The 19,538-nt window shown below is 18.4% G+C and overlaps 7 protein-coding genes across 7 annotated transcripts in view; 5 read left to right on the forward strand and 2 right to left on the reverse strand.

Moving 5' to 3' along the window:
• The window catches only part of PGSY75_0924500 (putative membrane protein), a gene marked incomplete at both ends in the record, with an annotated part of 4,278 nt that extends 2,217 nt beyond the window's left edge, over positions 1-2,061 (reverse strand). The window contains 2 exons of the mRNA XM_018785652.1: positions 1-559; positions 722-2,061. The exon at positions 1-559 is cut by the window's left edge and continues 1,453 nt beyond it. Of these exons, the coding sequence (XP_018641993.1) occupies positions 1-559; positions 722-2,061 (1,899 nt within the window). The remainder of the gene's footprint in view (positions 560-721) is intronic.
• A 1,406-nt stretch (positions 2,062-3,467) lies between these two features.
• PGSY75_0924600 (hypothetical protein) lies at positions 3,468-9,708 on the forward strand (the record flags this gene model as incomplete). Its single annotated transcript, XM_018785653.1, has 2 exons — positions 3,468-5,282; positions 5,446-9,708. The coding sequence occupies 2 exons, from the start codon at positions 3,468-3,470 to the stop codon at positions 9,706-9,708; spliced, it is 6,078 nt and encodes a 2,025-aa protein (XP_018641994.1).
• Positions 9,709-10,569: 861 nt separating this feature from the next.
• Positions 10,570-12,345, forward strand: PGSY75_0924700 (putative splicing factor 3A subunit 3; the record flags this gene model as incomplete). Its single annotated transcript, XM_018785654.1, has 1 exon — positions 10,570-12,345. One exon carries the CDS (start codon positions 10,570-10,572, stop codon positions 12,343-12,345), a length of 1,776 nt encoding a protein of 591 aa, XP_018641995.1.
• Positions 12,346-12,864: 519 nt separating this feature from the next.
• Positions 12,865-13,527, forward strand: PGSY75_0924800 (putative telomeric repeat binding factor 1; the record flags this gene model as incomplete). The annotated part of the gene is made up of 5 exons (XM_018785655.1): positions 12,865-12,868; positions 12,982-13,020; positions 13,099-13,169; positions 13,245-13,310; positions 13,414-13,527. 5 exons carry the CDS (start codon positions 12,865-12,867, stop codon positions 13,525-13,527), a joined length of 294 nt encoding a protein of 97 aa, XP_018641996.1.
• A 563-nt stretch (positions 13,528-14,090) lies between these two features.
• Positions 14,091-15,546, forward strand: PGSY75_0924900 (putative alpha-tubulin N-acetyltransferase; the record flags this gene model as incomplete). The annotated part of the gene is made up of 9 exons (XM_018785656.1): positions 14,091-14,172; positions 14,282-14,331; positions 14,456-14,521; positions 14,637-14,675; positions 14,777-14,846; positions 14,942-14,985; positions 15,148-15,200; positions 15,281-15,353; positions 15,451-15,546. The coding sequence occupies 9 exons, from the start codon at positions 14,091-14,093 to the stop codon at positions 15,544-15,546; spliced, it is 573 nt and encodes a 190-aa protein (XP_018641997.1).
• Positions 15,547-15,846: 300 nt separating this feature from the next.
• On the forward strand, positions 15,847-17,592 carry PGSY75_0925000 (hypothetical protein; the record flags this gene model as incomplete). The annotated part of the gene is made up of 9 exons (XM_018785657.1): positions 15,847-15,921; positions 16,094-16,219; positions 16,356-16,407; positions 16,628-16,680; positions 16,756-16,809; positions 16,948-17,001; positions 17,107-17,188; positions 17,352-17,459; positions 17,534-17,592. The coding sequence occupies 9 exons, from the start codon at positions 15,847-15,849 to the stop codon at positions 17,590-17,592; spliced, it is 663 nt and encodes a 220-aa protein (XP_018641998.1).
• Positions 17,593-18,185: 593 nt separating this feature from the next.
• Positions 18,186-19,148, reverse strand: PGSY75_0925100 (hypothetical protein; the record flags this gene model as incomplete). The annotated part of the gene is made up of 1 exon (XM_018785658.1): positions 18,186-19,148. One exon carries the CDS (start codon positions 19,146-19,148, stop codon positions 18,186-18,188), a length of 963 nt encoding a protein of 320 aa, XP_018641999.1.
• Positions 19,149-19,538: the final 390 nt, after the last annotated feature.

Here is a 19,538-nt window from a genome sequence, read left to right on the forward strand (position 1 = left end):
TGTTATTTTTTCATAAAATTCCTTTAAAGAATTTTTTTTGAATTCTTCCTTGAATATTTCTAATACTTGATTTTTTTTTTTTTTCTTCTTTTTCTTTTTCATTTTTTTTAAAATATTATTATTTCTTTCTTTACTTTTTTTTAAATTAAATTCTAAACTATTCCTACTTTTAATATATCCGTTTAAATATTTTTTGTTTAATCTTGAAATAGATCTTTCATTGTATAATTTATTTCTTCTTTTTTTTTCTTTTTTTTTTTTTTTTTCTTCATATAAACTATTATGTTCTAAAGCATTATTATTATGATCAACCCTTTGTAGGATATTTGCTGATGCTTCTCTGTCGATTTCCAAATTTCTATCATTTCCATAAGCATTGGTTTCACTGTCATATTTAAATATATTATAAAAATGAAAATCGAATTTACTCTTTTTCTTCTTGTGCTTTTCTTTTTCTATCAGTCTGTATTCGTTTAGTTTGTATGATCGAAAGAGAAGGAACAAAATATTTTTTACTATAAGGGTAAGCATCACTTTGTATCTAATACAAAAAAGGAGTCTGAAATAGAAAGGGGCAAACAAAAAAAATAAGGAAATATATATAAGTATAGGCATAAGTATTTTTTTAATATATATATATATATATATATGTATATAAATATAGACATAAATATTTTTTAATATATATATATATATATATATATTTTTTTTTTATTATTACCTGTATATCAAAAATGGAGTGTCTATTAAAAAGAAACCAACGATGAAGTGAAACTTGGCTGTTATATAAACATCAGTATATACATCCTTATATCTACTTTGATATAATTTATTGGATTTATTTTTTTTCGTTCTTGAATTTATTGAAGAGAGTGATGGTAAATACGTTGAAGAAGAAGCTTCATTTGATGAGGCAGAATGAAATGATGACGATATAGATGATGAATAATTTTTTTTTAATAATTGTTTGGATTTATAAGAAGAAACATATGTAGATTCTTTCGAATTTAAAGATGTAATAGATGATACATTACTTTCTATTATGCTATTCCTATTATTATCCAAATTATCATTATGATAATAATTATATTGTTTTTTATTATTTTCAAATATATTATTATTTGATAATGAGAAATGTTTTTTATTATTCGTATTCTTTCCTTTTAATTGTATAGACATTTTATTTTTAGGAATTACCATATTTTCTTTCATATATTGATTAACATCATCATTTAATTCATTATTATTATTATTATTATTATTATAATCGCTATTGTTATAATCGTCGGATTTATTATTATCTTCACTACTATAGACATTATAATCCTTATTATTATTTTTTTTATTTTTATTGTATGCCTTATCTACTTTCTCATCTTGAATAAAACTTAAATTTTTTCTTTCATTATATGAATAAGATTTTTCAATATTAGTATATATAGGAAAATAAAAACCAAACAATATTAAAGATACTAATACAATTATTAACATAATAAATGTTTTTTTTAATTTATATACATCATTATCTGTTAATATTTTATATATACTAGTTAAATGTGAATACATAAATATTATATCTATCAAATCAAATAAATTAATTATATTTACATCAATACTTAATATATTCTCAATTATTATTTTATTATTTAATATGTTTTCTAAAATATTTCTACTTCTTAAAGAAAATAATAAATATATAAAAGGCGTTATATATATTAAGTTATATGCTAATATATCATTACTAAAATATATTAAAAAAATACTGTCCTTATTATTTGTATCTATTTTATCTTTTATAAAAAAACAAAAACTTGTCATCTTCATAGTTAAGGTTATCATATATATCATCCATTGGTTGGATATTTTCACACCTGCATTCTTATTATCATAAAGACTACAAATTATATATAAACATAAACATATGTCAACAAACAAAAATATTAAATACATATAATTTTTTATACTATTCAATATTATAAATAATAGAGATAATTGTTGTAACAATATTAAAAATACTGTAAACAGAATGTTCACAATCTCGTCCTTGTCATTTATTCTCATCTTATAAATATAATATTCTACCAGAAAAACAAAAATAATAATATTATATATTACAAGATTTTTATTCAACACATATATATATATATATATATATATATATATATATATATATATGTATGTATGCTGTTATGTATGCATATATGTTATATATTTTTTTATATATACATATGTGCTATATAATTTTATAATTCCCTAACATATAAAAAAATTATAATATCTCACATTTTTTTTTTTTAAAGAATAATTCATAAAATTTTCAAGGTCTAACAACTCATAATTATTTTAGTTTCATACACATGTTATTTTACAACTTAGACAAAAAAAATAAAAAATAAAATAATAAGTAAAATAAATAAAAAAAAAAAATTAAAATTAAATAATATAATGTAAATATAATAAATTCGCCTTTTAAAACATATTTTTAGCATATATTAAATATCGTACATTTTTTAAATAAAAAAAAAAAAAAAAAAAAAAATACGGAGAAATATAAGAAAATATACACAAAATTGTGTATAATATATATATATATATATATATATATATATATATTTATTTATTTATTTATTTTTTATTTTAAATTTTTTTAAAAAGACAACTATATTAAAAATATAACTATTAATAAGGATGGATCGGTAAAAAAAAAATAAAAATTAATGGACAATATGTTTGCAAGAAAAAACCATTTATTTTATTTGTACACTTTGTAATGAGTTCCAACATATAAAAATGTATTTTTATTCATAATATGTACATATCAAAATGGTTTGTATTTTTAATTATTTATAATTTATAAATTGAAAATACATAAATATTTTTAGAAATATATTTCTTATATTATTTGTATATTCCTTATTTATTTTATATATATATATATATATATATAATAAATCATATTCCTTCTTGTTTTGGGAATGTATTGTGAAGATAATATATATATATATATATATATGTGTGACCATTTTGTTTTATTTACATATTTTTGTTTAAATTACAAATTTGTTATTTTACTTGGTTCTGTTTGATTATTTGCATTCTTTTCATTAGCTTGTTTAAATAAACACATAAAAATATACCTAATATATATATATATATATATATATATATATATTTATTTATTTATTTATTTATTCATTCTTCTTTATTTTGTCCTTTAATTGTTTTGCGAACAACTCTCTTTTCGCATGTCATAAACAAACTTGTTCTATTTATTCTTTTATTCCCATATATTTTTACATATTCATTAAATAAATTCTTATGTATTAACAAAAGTAAAACATAAAAATTTTGAAAAAAATTAATATACAGAATACCAAACAGTCTCATCCATTTTCTAATTATTTTAAAATTAAATAATATTATTAACTGAATTAAAAAAAAAAAAAAAAAAAAAAAAATTCTATCCAATGAATATTAACAATTATGAAGAAAAAAATATGAACAGTTCAGGTGAAAAAAAAATAAATATTAAAATTGGTGATCTGGCTAGCCATAATTCAGGTAATTTTGATGAAGAAAAAAAAATGAGTGTACATAAAAATTTAATTGTTAACATGAGTAATATTTCTAAAGAGATACAAGAAGACGAATGTAAAATAGAAGAGTTAGATAGTGTTGTTATAAACGATATAGATATGATAAATTCTTTACAAAATGAAAACATAATAGGGATGGATAAAAAATATGATATGAGAAAAGAAAAAGATATGTGCTTGATTAATGATAAATATAGTTATTCTTTTGATAAGGATGAAAAAAAGAATAATATTGATAATATACACAATATTCACAATATGAGTAATAACAATCATATAATGACACCAAATGTATATAAACAAAATATGAAAAATATGGTAAGCAATTCGACACATATAGATAGTACAGAAATTTTTTCCTCTAAAATTATTAAAGAGGAAGAACATAATCATGATAATAATGAGTGTGATAAAAATGTTCATATATTAAAATATCCTGAACATAATAAAACTAAAGAAGTGGATAATAATTTGTCCATTCAATATTTGAATTCATGTAATATAAGTAATAATATTAATAATAGTGAGTTACATTTATCAAGCATATTTGATAAAGAAAGGGATGAAATGAATTATATCAATGCAAACTGTCAGGATAAATCTGATCATATGGATGACATGAAATTGGAAAAGAGCATAATAAATAAAGATAATTCAAATGATTCATATGATTCATATGATTCATGTGATTCATATAATAATAATATTTTTTCTGAACAAAATGGAATACTGCATAATAATGGTAATGATATAGAATATCCCAAAAATTTTGATGAATATAATAAAAAGGAAAATATAATAGAAATCGAACGAAACGAAGAAAAGTCAAATAAATATAAAGATAACTTAATTTTATTTAATGAGCTCTTAAAATATAAAGACGAATTGAATTATTTGAATGAACAAAAAGTAAATGAAGAAATAGAAAAAATAAATAATTGTTTTTTAAATGACAAAATGGAATATAATATTGGAAATAAAAAGGAACATAAAAATTATTTAGATAAAAAAAATGATAAAGATCTCAATACAAAAAATATAATGACTTATGATTTGTGGAATAATGATAAGGATATAAATACATCTCATTCTTCCTATAACAAAAGTAATAATATGAGTTCTAGTGTTATATATAAAAGTAATATACAAGATGATATATCAAAAAAAGAAAAAAAACAATATTTTGATGTCAAAAGATTGAAAAAAGATAAATATGATGATAATATAATATATAATGTAAATATGGATCATTTAAATAAAGATGCATATATGGATAAAAAAAATAAAAGTGAAGAAGAAAAAATATTCCATGTTGAAGATATGAAACAACAAAGTGATTTATATATTCCTATAGAACATAATGAAACTAAAAATGTAGAGATGAAGATACATATAGATTTTAAAAATATATATTTTGTTAAGTATAAATATATAAAATGTTTAGTAATGAATAATTCTGGTACTATTGTTCATTCATTTATTTTTCATAAAAATCTAATAGATCTAGATAAAGAAAATAATATTTTAAAAATATTAAATAAAGAAAATACAAAGAATAGGAAATCAAATAATGATATTAACAGATTGGTTGAAGAATTGAAGAGTATAATTTTTACAGACGTATCTTTTGAACTTTCTTTTGAGGCAAAAATTGATAAAGGAAGGGAAATCATCTGTCCGTCTAAGGTTAGTAGAGAAATGAAAAATTACACAAACGAGAAATGAATAAATAAATATGAATATAAATATAAATGTATATATATATATATATATATATATATCACACTTAGTGTATTTTTTTTTAATTTCTTATTTATTTATATATTTATTTATTTTTATTTTTTCATAGTTTTATAGACTGAGTTTTTATGGAATGGAAGAGAAAAATAAAAAGGAAGAACAAAAGAACAATGATGTTTCATCAAAAAATGAGAAAAATATAAAGTATGAAAAAGATAAAAAATTAAATAAAAATATTTATAATAACGAGGAAAATTGTAAGATAAATTATAAAAAGAAATATAATTATATGAAGAAAAAAAACAACGTGTCAAATAATAATGATAATAGTAAGGAGAAAGATAAAATTGAGAAGAAGGGGAAATTATATTATATAGGATTTACTATTCTTCATTTAAATTATTTATATCAACTACAAAAAGAGGGATATGTACATTTAAATATATCTGATAAGAAGAATGAAGATTTTAATTTTATAGAACATTATAAGAAAGAAGATTATGCATATTATATGGATAATAAAATAGTTGCACATACAATTTGTAATAATATAAGTTATATGGAAAAAATTAATATGTTATTTAAAATATTATATAATCATAGTTTGAATATATCTACTTGTAAAATATTTTTCAAATATCGTTTTTCAAAAATTGAAGAAAACAACCATTTATTTAATAATATAGATAATATAAAAAAAAAAAATAAAACAATAATAAGTAATCATAAAAATATAGAATTAAAATATATTTTAGATATTCTTCAGAAAAATAATTATTCAAATCTAAATCTTAAAAACTGTATAGAACAATGTTTAAAGAATTATTATACCAGCTGTTCAAAATCAATATATGATGATATTAGTTTTAAATTATTTGACAAGGAATATTCAAAGGAATATATACACAACAATACTATTAGAAAGAATAATAAAGAAATAAATAATGAATGTTTCAATTTACCTTTTTTCTTTTCTAATATATCGAATGATATAAAGGTCAATAATTCATTTTTGAAAAATATAAATTTTGTTAATGTATTTGATAATTTACAAATAAATGATCATCATGAAGAACAAATAAATGATCATCATGAAGAACAAGATAATTGTTATTATAAAAATATGAAAAATATAGATCATCTGAAAAAAATGAAACACAATGATGACACAAACATGATATATAAACTAATCCATGTTCAAAAGGAAGAGCAGGAGGACATGAATACGAATAAAGAACAATTATCATCTCATCACAAATTTTGTGATAATATGTTGAATAAATTACAAGAAAATGATCTAAGAAAATTACCAAAAAATGTAATAGATTACATTTTAAAATTATATAATATAAATATGGAAAAGGATATAAAGATTGAAAAACTAGAACACATTTTGCTTAAATACACAAACGGCATTAATAATTATTTTGACTATATAGAATATACAAAAAATAATAAAATGTATAAAATATATGAAGAGAATAAAAAAATGAAGAAATATATAAAGGATTCAAATAATTTTTTTATACAAGCTTTAATAGATAGTCATACTGAAATCCAAAAGGTTAAGCATAGTCTAAAAACCATGAATATTTTATATAATAAGGAAAAGATGAATAATCATCAAGAAAATAAAAAAGAAGATAAAGATAAAAAAATTAATGTGAAAGAACATCTATATAACAATCTAAATAATAAAAATGAATATTTGTCTAAGATAAAAAAAAAAGAAAAAAAAAGAAATGAAGACACTTATAATTTTAATGATAAAATAGGATCGTCATTATACTTATCTTCACGATCAGTATCTTTGTTATCACCAGAATCTTCTTTATTATCATCCTCAATATCAACATCTCATAATAAAAAGAAACTTTTTGATGATGAATATTTTATACGTAACAAAAATGTCAACGAGAAAAAAAAAAAAAAAAAGCGGGAGGACAGTTCAGACAAATGTAATAATATTATAAAAAATATTGATGGATATACATCCGAGTATATTCCCAACTATACAAAGAAAAGAAATATAATAATAAAGTATAAGAAGAATGAGGAGCTCAAAAATAAAAATGATAAAATAAATGATAAAATAAATAAAAATATTAATAAAAATATAAATGATACATTAATGACAAGGGGTAAAAATAATAAATCCATAAATGAAAATATAATGTTAAATAAAAGAAATGATACAATTTTTGGAAAATCTTTATTATCTCTAAATATATACAATCCATATAATAATAATTATTATTATAACCATAATAGTGGTGATTTTAAAGAATATCCTTCTTCTTCTTTTTTATCAAACATAAGTTATTTAAGAAATAGAAAAGAAAAAAAAAATGTTGAAGAAACCAACCAAAAGACAGAAAAGGACAAAAGTGAACTTTATACAAAAAATATGAACCAAAAAAAAACATTAATAAATAATAATTCTAAAAGTTATAAAAATGGTGTTGTCCATAAATATTCTTTTAATCATAATGGGAATGAAAAAAATGTTAAAAAAGACTATTTATATTCATTTTATTCCAATCCTATAATAGCTAGCCAAAATACATTAGAAAAAAAAATTAAAAAAAAAATTCTGAACACTAGCCAAAAAAATGAAAAAAAACATGACCATACATGTGATATTGAAAAAAAAAATTATGATATGATTTATGCTGATAAGAGTGATACTACTAATGGATTGAATATTGCATCCAATCAATTAAAGAATATGTTTAATATTAAAAAGAAAGATATCGACGAGAAGGAGAAAAGAAGAAGAGAACAAAATTTTAAATTATTCTTTTCAAAGATTAAAGGAGAACCGAATAGAATAGAGGAAGAGAAAAAAAATAAAGTAGACGATAAAAAAAATAAAGTGGACGAAAAAAAAAATAAAGTAGACGAAAAAAAAAATAAAGTAGGCGAAAAAAAAAATAAAGTGGACGAAACAAAAAACAAAGTAGACGAAAAAAAAAACAAAATGGACGAAACAAAAAACAAAGTAGACGAATCAAAAAACAAAATGGACGAAAAAAAAAACAAAATGGATGATAAATTAAATGATGAAGAAATTGTAAAGAAAAGATTGAATAGAAAAGGAGAGGATAAAAAATTGACAAGTAGTTGTATAAAAGAGAAAGTAAATCAATTTGAATATTATAATAATGGTGACAGTAACATGAATAAAAGTAAGAATCATTATAATATATTAAAAAAAAACCAAAAGTTTGACAAGAATATATATACATTGGATGAACGCTATAATCCTTTTAGTAATATTAATAGAATAATATTGCCTAATAAAACAACAGAAGATAAAAAGAATGGAAGGGATTCACAGAAAGATATTAATAAATATGATCGTATGTTATCAAATGGAAGTATTATAAGTGTGACTAAAAAGAAAGAAAAAGACAAAAATAATTATGATACAAGTGAAGTGTTAAAAAAAGAATATGTTGAAAGTTTTAAGAATATATGTGTAATAAATAAAGATAAAAAAGATAAGGGAATAGATTCCAATAATTTATTGTGTAATAGAAAAAATCAAATAGGTGAGTATGTTACGTCATTTAATAATTTAAATCTTAATAAGAAACAAACAACATTATCATCGTGTCAAGAAAAAAAAAAGACATCAAATGTATTATGTAATAGTCGTAATAATATAACTCGTGATAATAATATATATACTATAAATTTTAATAGTAATATAAATAAAAAGAACAATAATGATGATACAGATAATATTCATAATAATAATATGAACGGTATGATAAATATTAGTACTAGTGAACACATGAAAGATATTAACTATAAGAAGAAATTTATAGAGGATGCTATATCTTCTTATGATGATAATATGATAGATGATAGAAAAATAAAAAATAAAATAAATGAGCATATTATAATATCACCAACAAATAATAATAATACAAATGAATTATCTGCAAGTACTAAAATAATAAATAAAAAATATATACAACAACAACCATTTGACAAATTCAATTGTAAAAAAAGTTGGAATATAATAAATGAAAATATAGATAATAATGATCAAAAAATAAATAAATTAAAACATGAAATAAATATTACAGATAATAAAAAAAATGCCCTTCTTAAAAAAATAAAAAGAAGAAACAATATTAATTCAAATATGTGTGGAAAAAATAAAGATGATAATAACAATAAAAATTATGATATTCATAAAGGTAATAATGATAAAGGTATTATCAAAGAAACTGAGCATATATCTGCAAATCAAAATTCAAAAGATTCATATATATTAAATATTATAAATAAAAATTTAAATAGGTCTTTCAGTCAACTCGATAAAATAAAAAAAAAAATGGATGAGCACTTATTCATGTAGGATTCAAAAAAAAAATAATAAATAAATAAATAAATATATATATATATATATATATATATATATTATATATAAAAATGTTATTATATTTTTTTATATATTCAATTCAATCATAAATGAAGTTATTATTCTTATATTATAATTTTCTTTATATTTTTTTTTTTTTTTTTTTACTTTATACATTAAAAATATATATATAATAATATATATATATATAATAATATCATTATACATACATAAATATATATAATATATATATATATATATATATTTATATATATTTTTTTTTTTATTTATTCAACTTAAACAACCCATATACCATTTATAAACATTAAATATTACAAAACGACAAAAATTCTGTTAGGGAAAAATATAATATATATATTTATAATATATATATATATAACTCTTTGTTCATATGTTGAATATATAATTATCCATATATATTATTATTCAATTTTTTTTTTTTTTTTTTTCTTGATAACATAAAACTTAAGAAAAAAGAAAATAATTAACATATATAAGAAGAAGTATATTTTTATTTTTTTCATTGTTAATATTTTTTTTGAGAATATTGATAAATATGATGTAGCTGTATTGTATTATATGTTATAATTAAATTATATTATATATATGGAATATAATATATCAATACGATGAAAAAAAAAAAAAAAAAAATATAATATATATATATATATATATATATATACTTAATATAATAAAATATATATAAGTTAAAAAAAAAAAAAAAAAGAATTCTTATATATATAATATATGTATTTATATATATAATATATGTATTTATATATATAATATATGTATTTATATATATAAATATTAATTTATTTGTATTATATTTTTGCCATGTCACAGTTCTTAATTGAACAGATTAGATACTTACACGAAGAAATCGAAGTGATAGAAAAAGCAATTGCCGAATTGATAGATGAGAAAGTAAAGAAGAAGAAGAAGAATATATTATATGATTATGCTATAAATTATTTAGTTGATAAAATACAAGAGAAATCTCATCTACTTTTAGAATATTATAACGATGAAGATAAATTAAAAAAAGAAGAAATGCTTTTTCTTTCAGGAAAAACCGGTGAAGATAAAAATGATGTATGGAAAAATTATTATGAACGTGTAAAATATATAAGAGATTATCATAAAAAGACAAATATAAAAAAAATCGAAATAAAAAATTCGAAATTATATAAATTGGAAGCATTAAAATGTAGTAAATATAAAGAATCCTTTTCTGCATTAGAAAAAAAAGGAAAATATATAGATTTAAATAAATTTTATAATGATTTTATAAATATGAAAAAAATTAAAGAATTTCGTATAAGTATGTTTAAAAAAAAAGAAATGGCTAGCTCACATAACAAAAAAAAAAAAAAATCAACAGATAATAATAATAATAATAATAAAAATAATAAAAACAATGTAAGTGAAGAAAATATAAATGAATTTAAAGAAATGGATTATGTAACATATCTACATAATTTTACACGCTTTATTTATATTCCAAGATATTGTAAATATAGAAATGAAGAATATAAAAATTATGTAGAGAATTTATTAAATTATATGATATCTTTTTTTGAAAAAATCAATGTGTTAGTAGATTGTAAGATAACTTATAAAGAATATGAAGATGATTTTTATAATAAATTTAATAATAAAGAAATTAAGGGTTGGGAAACATATACCTATGATTTAAATTTTTATTGTAATATTAATAATAAATTATATGCTTCAGAAGGTACATATCAAAGCTATTTAAAATGTAAAAATTATGATAATGATTTAAAAAAATATTTAAATAAAAAATATACAGTAGAACAGTTACAAGAAATAAAAAATGATATTGAAAAGCAAGATATGAATTTAGCACGCTGTGAATATTTAATACAATTATATGCTAATATATTAAATAAAATAATACAACGAACTATTCAGAATATCCAAAGAAAACAAGCATATACAATTGATGAAATTCAAAAAAAAAAATTTAAAGAAGAAGAACTAGAAGATGAAAAAAAAAGAAAAAAAGAATATCATTTATTAAGTTTAATGGATAATAACAACAATAATTTAAATAATCAAAATAATCTTTTACATGATTTGCAAAACACTAATTTATCCATATCAATGTCAGATGATGATTCTTCAGATATTTCTAATATATCAAATAATGAAGAACAACAAAAAGATATAGATGAAGAAAATGAAGATGATAATGATGATAACAAACCTATTTATAATCCATTGAATTTACCATTAGGTTTTGATAATAAACCAATACCATATTGGTTATATAAATTACATGGATTATCTAAAGAATATAAATGTGAAATATGTGGAAATTATTCTTATTTTGGAAGAGCTACATTCGAAAAACATTTTTATGAATGGAGACATTCATTTGGTATGAAATGTCTAAAAATACCTAATACTTTACACTTTAAAGAAATTACAAAAATTGAAGATGCATTAAATTTATATGAAAAATTAAAAAAACAAACACAAATGAATATATTCAAGCCGGATCAAGAAGTGGAGTGTGAAGATTCTAAGGGAAACGTCATGAACATAAAGGCATATGATGATTTGAAGAGGCAAGGATTACTTTAAGGATATAATATATATATATATATATATATATATATGTGTGTGTGTGTGTGTGTGTGTGTTTCTTTTTTTTTTTTTTTTCTGACCATTATTTTTACTAGTGAACATTTAATATGATAATAATGTTTACATTTATTATATATTCTCTAATATATTCATTTTTTACAACATGGAATTATTCTATATATATATATATATATATATATATTTTTTTTTTTTTTTTTTTTTTTTGACGACCCGTATATACATACAAATTCGGGTTTATATATATATATATATATTTTACCATATTTATAATTCCATTTAAGCCATTAAGTGGATTGGCCCTATTTAAAAATTGAATTTCAAATACTTTTTTGTAAAAACTGTATAAAAAATTTACAATATTTTTTAATTATATGATAATATAATTGACATGTACAAGTACACATTTGATGTTTGAATTTTTATTTTAACAATTTATAAAGACAAAAATAAATTATATAATATTTGTAAATTTTACGACGAGTCATCTATTTCCATATGGGTATGGTTTTTATAAGAATAGTCCTGTTTATTTTTTATTAGCAATAATTAAATAAATATATATATATATATATATAATATATGTATATAATTTTTCAATACAACATTATACAGACCTTCAACTGTTAAAAATTAAACGTTCCATCTTATTAGGTACATATACATACACATATAAATGAAGAATAATATTTATTCGTTCATACATATATATATATATATATATATTTGTAGATGAAGGTATTTCCCCTGTTTTAATTGACACGAAGGATATAGAGGGGAAAGCCAAAATAAATAAGAAAAAGGTGTATTTAAAAAAGAAAAAAAAAAAAAAAAAAATAGGGAAATAATAAAAAAACATTTCCCTTCTTTTGATATAGATAAAATACAAAACTCCGGTTAAATGGGAAAAGGAAGAAACAAAATTTCTCATTGAAGGAATCAACGTATAAAATATCTGATCATGTTCAGAAAAACTAATATATAAATATAAATATATATATATATATATATATATATATTATGTATTTATTCTATTTTATGCTGCAGACATATGGTTTATCTAAATGGTCACAAATTCTCCAATCGTATAATTTCCCTCAATACAGGTTTTTTATTTATAAGGAAAAAAAAAAAAAAAAGAAACAAAAAATAAAATTCTGAACAATTCATAAAAAATATGAACAAGTCATTATGAAATAAATAATTTATCAATATATATATATATATATATATATTTTTTATTTATTCCCCTTTTTGTAATGAAGAACAAATATAAGCCTTAAGGATAAATATAGGAATTTTAAAAAAGTGTATATTATTGAAAAGGACTAATAATATTTTTCTTTAAAAAAAAAAATTATAAAATGCTCTAGTTCTGATATAATACCTATGAAAATCTGCTTGAACAAATATATATTTATATATGTGTGTATTATTTTATTTAATAAAATGATTAATGTTTAAACTATTTTTCTAAAATATATTTTTATTTTATTTTAATTCTTTTGTTCTTATTATATCAAAAGGTTGTGCATAAAATTAAAACACATAACCTTTTCTTTTTTATGTTTGTAATAATTTTTTTGTTATGATTAAAAGACAAAAATAAAATAAGCAAGAACATAAAAATATAATAAAATGTTATAAATATATATATATATATATATATCTTCCATTTTTTTATTTATACTAAATACCTTTTATGTTTTTTAAATAATACACCTATGGAAATATTTAACCACATTGATATAAAGAAATTTACAAGAGAAGATTTACTTTACCTCAAGAACAACAATTATGTCTTATGTATTATAATATAGACATGTTTTTTTTTATGAATTTACAATATATACATATATATATATATATATATATATATATATTATATTATTTATTTTTTTTTTTTTCTTTTCAGTTAATATGTTTCAAAAGCAAGTTGACGAAATAGCTTGCTTGTCCAGTAAGGTGACCACAAAAAAGAAAAATAAAATAAATAAATAAATAAATAAATGTAAAAATAAGATATATCTATAAATATATCAATGAAAGTTTTATATATTGAATATATTTTTTATTTTTGTTGTTGAAGGAACAAAAATTGTATGGATCCTTAACGTCTATTAATAATATAATAAATGAAAATTATACAATATATGTTAATAAAAAAAAGGAATATAATATATATATAAATATATATATATATGATTATTTATTTGTTTGTTTATATATATTTATTTATTCATTTATGTATGTATTTCATTTTTTTTAAGTGCTTACTACACAAAGACGGTTTAATAGGATTCATAAAAGTAACAATAAATGTAAATCATATTTTATATGAATATTTGATTATTATAAATAATATATATATATATATATATATATATATATTTTTTCATCTGATAAGCAGATAGGTCAGAAGAATCTTTATTTATATGATAAAATTAAATTACATTATGGAAAGTGTACATGTGTGTTAGGTTAAAAATAAAAAAATGAAAGTTTCAACGTTTCCCTTTTTTTTTTTTAAAATAAATTATATTCGTTAATATTATATTATCTTATTTCTCTATAGATTTTTATATATTGGAGAAATTTCAAAAAAGAGGCCTGGGAATAGTAAGATATAAATTTGAGAATAACAAAAAAAAAAAAAAAAAAAAAAAAAAAAAAAAAAAAAAAATATATATATATATATATATATATATATATATATATATGTATTTATTTATATTATGATGACCATATTTTTTTTTTTTTTTTTTTTTTTCTTCTCTTAAGAAAATTTTTAATTTCATGTTAAAAGACAACGACATTTCTCCTTTTTGTTTATGGTAACTTTAAAAAGAAACGAAAAATGAAAATATAAATTTTCTTACACCTCCATTTTTATTAATAATATATTTTGTTATAGTTATGATAATCCTTCTTATAAACTGCAAAACTTTTTGAAGAAATATTTTTCTCCATGTGTTTTAATTAAACAAGTATTTCTTTTAAAAATAAAATTATATATATATATATATATATATATTTATTTATTTATTTATATATATATTTCATTTTTTTTTTTCCCCCTTTAAGCCCAATCATTTTGTTATTTTTTCAAATTATTTTAAGAATGTATCGAGAAGAAAATTATATGAGAGAGAATTTCTAATTAATATGCGTATTAAATAAAAAAACATTTTATCATTATTATTTTTTTCTTGTCTATTATATTATATTATATTATATTGTATTGTATTTATTTATTTTTATTTGTTTTAATTTTATTTTGCTTTTCTCATATATGTTCATAAAACTGAATACTAAGCCACATAATAGGTTAACATAAAAATGTATATATATATATATATGTATATTAATTCTTTAATATAATAAAACATAGAAAAAACCAACAATATAAATAAATAAATATATATATATATATATATATATATATATATATATATATATATATATGTGAATGTAATAATAATGAATGAGAAAGAAAAGAACGGAATTTTTTCCTTACACAAGGGAAAAGATAACTTGTCTACACACCAGAAATTTGTAAAAATAAATAAAAAAAAAAAGAATAAAAACACTCTACAAATTATGTATATTACTAATATATATATATATGTGTGTGTATGTGTATGTATGTATATGTATACACTTATTTATCTATACATTTGTATATGTTTTTTTTTTTTTTTTTTTCTCTCATAATTTTTATGATAAGGACTTATTGATTGATGAATATTATTGCGACTTAAAAGAAGAAAAAAGAGAAAGACATTCTGAAAAAAATATAAAGGAAGGAGATTTTGTTTTTAAGTCTGTCGATAGAAATAAAACTGACTATGCGGTTAGGGAGGAGCAAACTCTTTCTTCATGTGGATATATACATTGGATAAATATTAATATGGAGATGTAAATTTGTATATATAAAAATATATATATATATGTATAAATATATATATATTTTTTTTTTTTATTTGAAGAGATTGGATGAAAATGACGAACCTCCTATATTTACAGATTTAATAGAAAACGGTAAAACATAAGAAAAATAAATAAATAAATATAAAAAATATATACCTCCTATATTTACGGATTTAATAGAAAACGGTAAAACATAAGAAAAATATATAAATAAATATATATATATATATATATATTGTTAATTCCTACTTATATTTACAAATATATATGTTTGTAATATAACAAGAGTAATAATTTTTATGCATTTTATATTTCTTTTTTTTTAATATAGAAAAGAAAATAGGAACCGTTCGTATAACAAATCCTATATCAAAAATAGAAAGGGTATGTAACAATAAATATATTTATTAGGTTTCATGAGATAAATTAAAATGATATATATATATATATATATTTTAGAGGGATGAGTTGAAAGATAATTATATGAAGTGGTTGAAGACTGAAAGATTGATGGTATATAAAACAAAATTTATAGTATATTCTTTATATAAAATATTTACATATTTGACAATATTATATATATATATATATATATATATATATGTATTGTATATATTTCTGTTTTTTTTTTTTTTTTTTTTTTTTTTTAAGAGACCTAATGAAAGAAGATTGGAATATGAGCAAATGCAGGAAAAATATTTGGAGGTAAGCACAAATAATAAATAAATATTTTAGACTAGTATATATATGGATATATTAACATGTTCATATATATATATATATATATATATATATATTTTTTTTATGAAGAGCATAAAATTAACTCATGATATAAAAAAAGACGTTAAGCTTGCAAAGGCAATTAAATCACATTATCCTAGAGGAATCGTAGGTTTTGACATAAAAAAAAAATAAAATGAAAAGACATATTTATATGTGTGTAAAGAGATGTATATGGATATATATATATTAAACTACAAAAACAAAGATATATTTATATATATTTATAATATTCCGTATATATTTATTTATTTATTTATTTATTTTGTCAATAGGAGTGGATTCTATATATAATGAGAACACTGTACTATATAAAGATCAGCATGAGGAAATAAAAAAAAAATACGAGATAAAAGAAAAGAGATTAAAAGAAAAAGGAGAAGGTACATAAATATTTTTAGATTCATTTATATATATATTGAGATTCATATTTTTTATGTTCCTTTTTTCTCTATAGTCTTGGAAAAGCATAACCAAAAAAATGGGAACTTTTTAGCATTTCAAGAAAATAATTAAAAAAAAAAAAATATATATATATATTAAATAAATAAATATATATATATATATATATATATATGTACAATTATAATTATTTATTTTTTGGAAGTTTTAAAAAAAATTTTAATTTTATAAAATTGTATACTTCATAATATGTATTTTTTTTTTTTTTATATATCAAGACAAAAATTAATATATATAATAATAATATATATATATATGTATATGTGTGTGTGTATTTTTATATATATATTATATATATATATTTATTTATTAATATTTTATGGTAAAGGCTATATATAGTCTAAATATAAATTCATAAGCATCATATCTTTTGCTTTTAAAGTATATATTTAATTCTTTGTAAAAATAAATATTATTGGTAAAATAAAATTTATATGAGGATAAATACATTTGTTAGAGGAACAAAATGTCTATATATTTTTACATCTGGAATTTTATTCCTCCTCAAAAAAAAAAATATATATATAAATATATATATATATATGTATATTTTTATATATGTATATTTTTATATATGTATATTTATATATATGTATATTTATATATATATATATTTTTTTTTTTGACAAATTAAAAGATTTCATATTTTATTGGATATTACTTCCCATGTTATGTGTTTGAAAATTTGGTGTATAATATTGAAGAACAGTTGGATGTTCATATGTGTAACTTGGGACTTGATTATTTTGAATAATATGATTCATGTATGGATTATTATTCTGATTAGTATTATGTGTTTGTATATGTTCTGTTGTTTTATTTTCATTTATATTATTTTTAGAACATGAATGATTAATTTTATAGTGATTAAAAGAATCATTTGTTTGCATTTCGTATACATTTTGAAGGTTCGTTTGTTTATTTATTATTTCTTTTTCAATGATTGGTATAGATACATGTTTTAAAACATATATGTTTTCTGGTGGTAATGTTTTAGATGTTATAACTCCTGTCTGTTGATGAATCTGAGGTATATCTTGTTTGAATAAATTATTATGTGTAGATGTGACTGTATTGGATTTTAAGAAATTATCTTGGTTGTTATAATAGTTATTGCAAGGGTTATTATTATTATGATAATAATTTTTATTTTTTTCGGGGTGTGTATTTTTTGATACAGCTACAGATTGAACAGTTGATGCTTTGTCAATATTTAATTTGTCATTATTTAATTTGTCATTTTTTATAATTTTTAAATTTTTTATGTGTAGATGTAAGAATACAACTAAATTAACAGCTGAGAATAATCTTACCAATAAAAATAATTTGAGGAACTCTTCATCATATAAATTCTTTGGACTATTATTTGTATATTCATAAATTTCAATAAAGGATATAATTGCTATAAGAAAAGTGCATATATACTTTAATCCTTTAGAACAAAAATAAATAGAAAATAACGACGTGATGAGCAATAAACAAAATACAATATAATCAATTTTTGTTTGAAACAAAAATATTATTTCATAACTATAAGTTAAAAAATAAAAAAAATAACACAAGTAAAAAACAACGCTCACCATTATATACGACCACTTTCCTTCTTCCATTTCATACAACAAAAAGGGGATAACAAAAATAAAAAATAAAATAAAAAATAAAAAAAAAAAAATAAAATAAAATTTATGTAGATATATATATAAATATTTATTTATTTAATTTTAATAAAACACAAGAGAGTTAACATAAATATATATATACATATATATATATATAATTATTAAAATAATAATAAGGAATAATATGGAAAAAAAAAAAAAAAAAAAAAAAATGAAGTCTATATAAAACGATATTATATATATATATATATATATATATATATATTTTATTTTTGTATACAACAATAAATTTTTATATTTAAAATTGTGAAATATTTTATTATATGTATTATATCAAATGTGAAATGTGATTTATTTTGTTTTGTTTTATTTTAATTATTA

Source organism: Plasmodium gaboni, chromosome 9 (genome assembly GCF_001602025.1).
Source record: "Plasmodium gaboni strain SY75 chromosome 9, whole genome shotgun sequence".
Lineage (NCBI taxonomy): Eukaryota > Apicomplexa > Aconoidasida > Haemosporida > Plasmodiidae > Plasmodium > Plasmodium gaboni.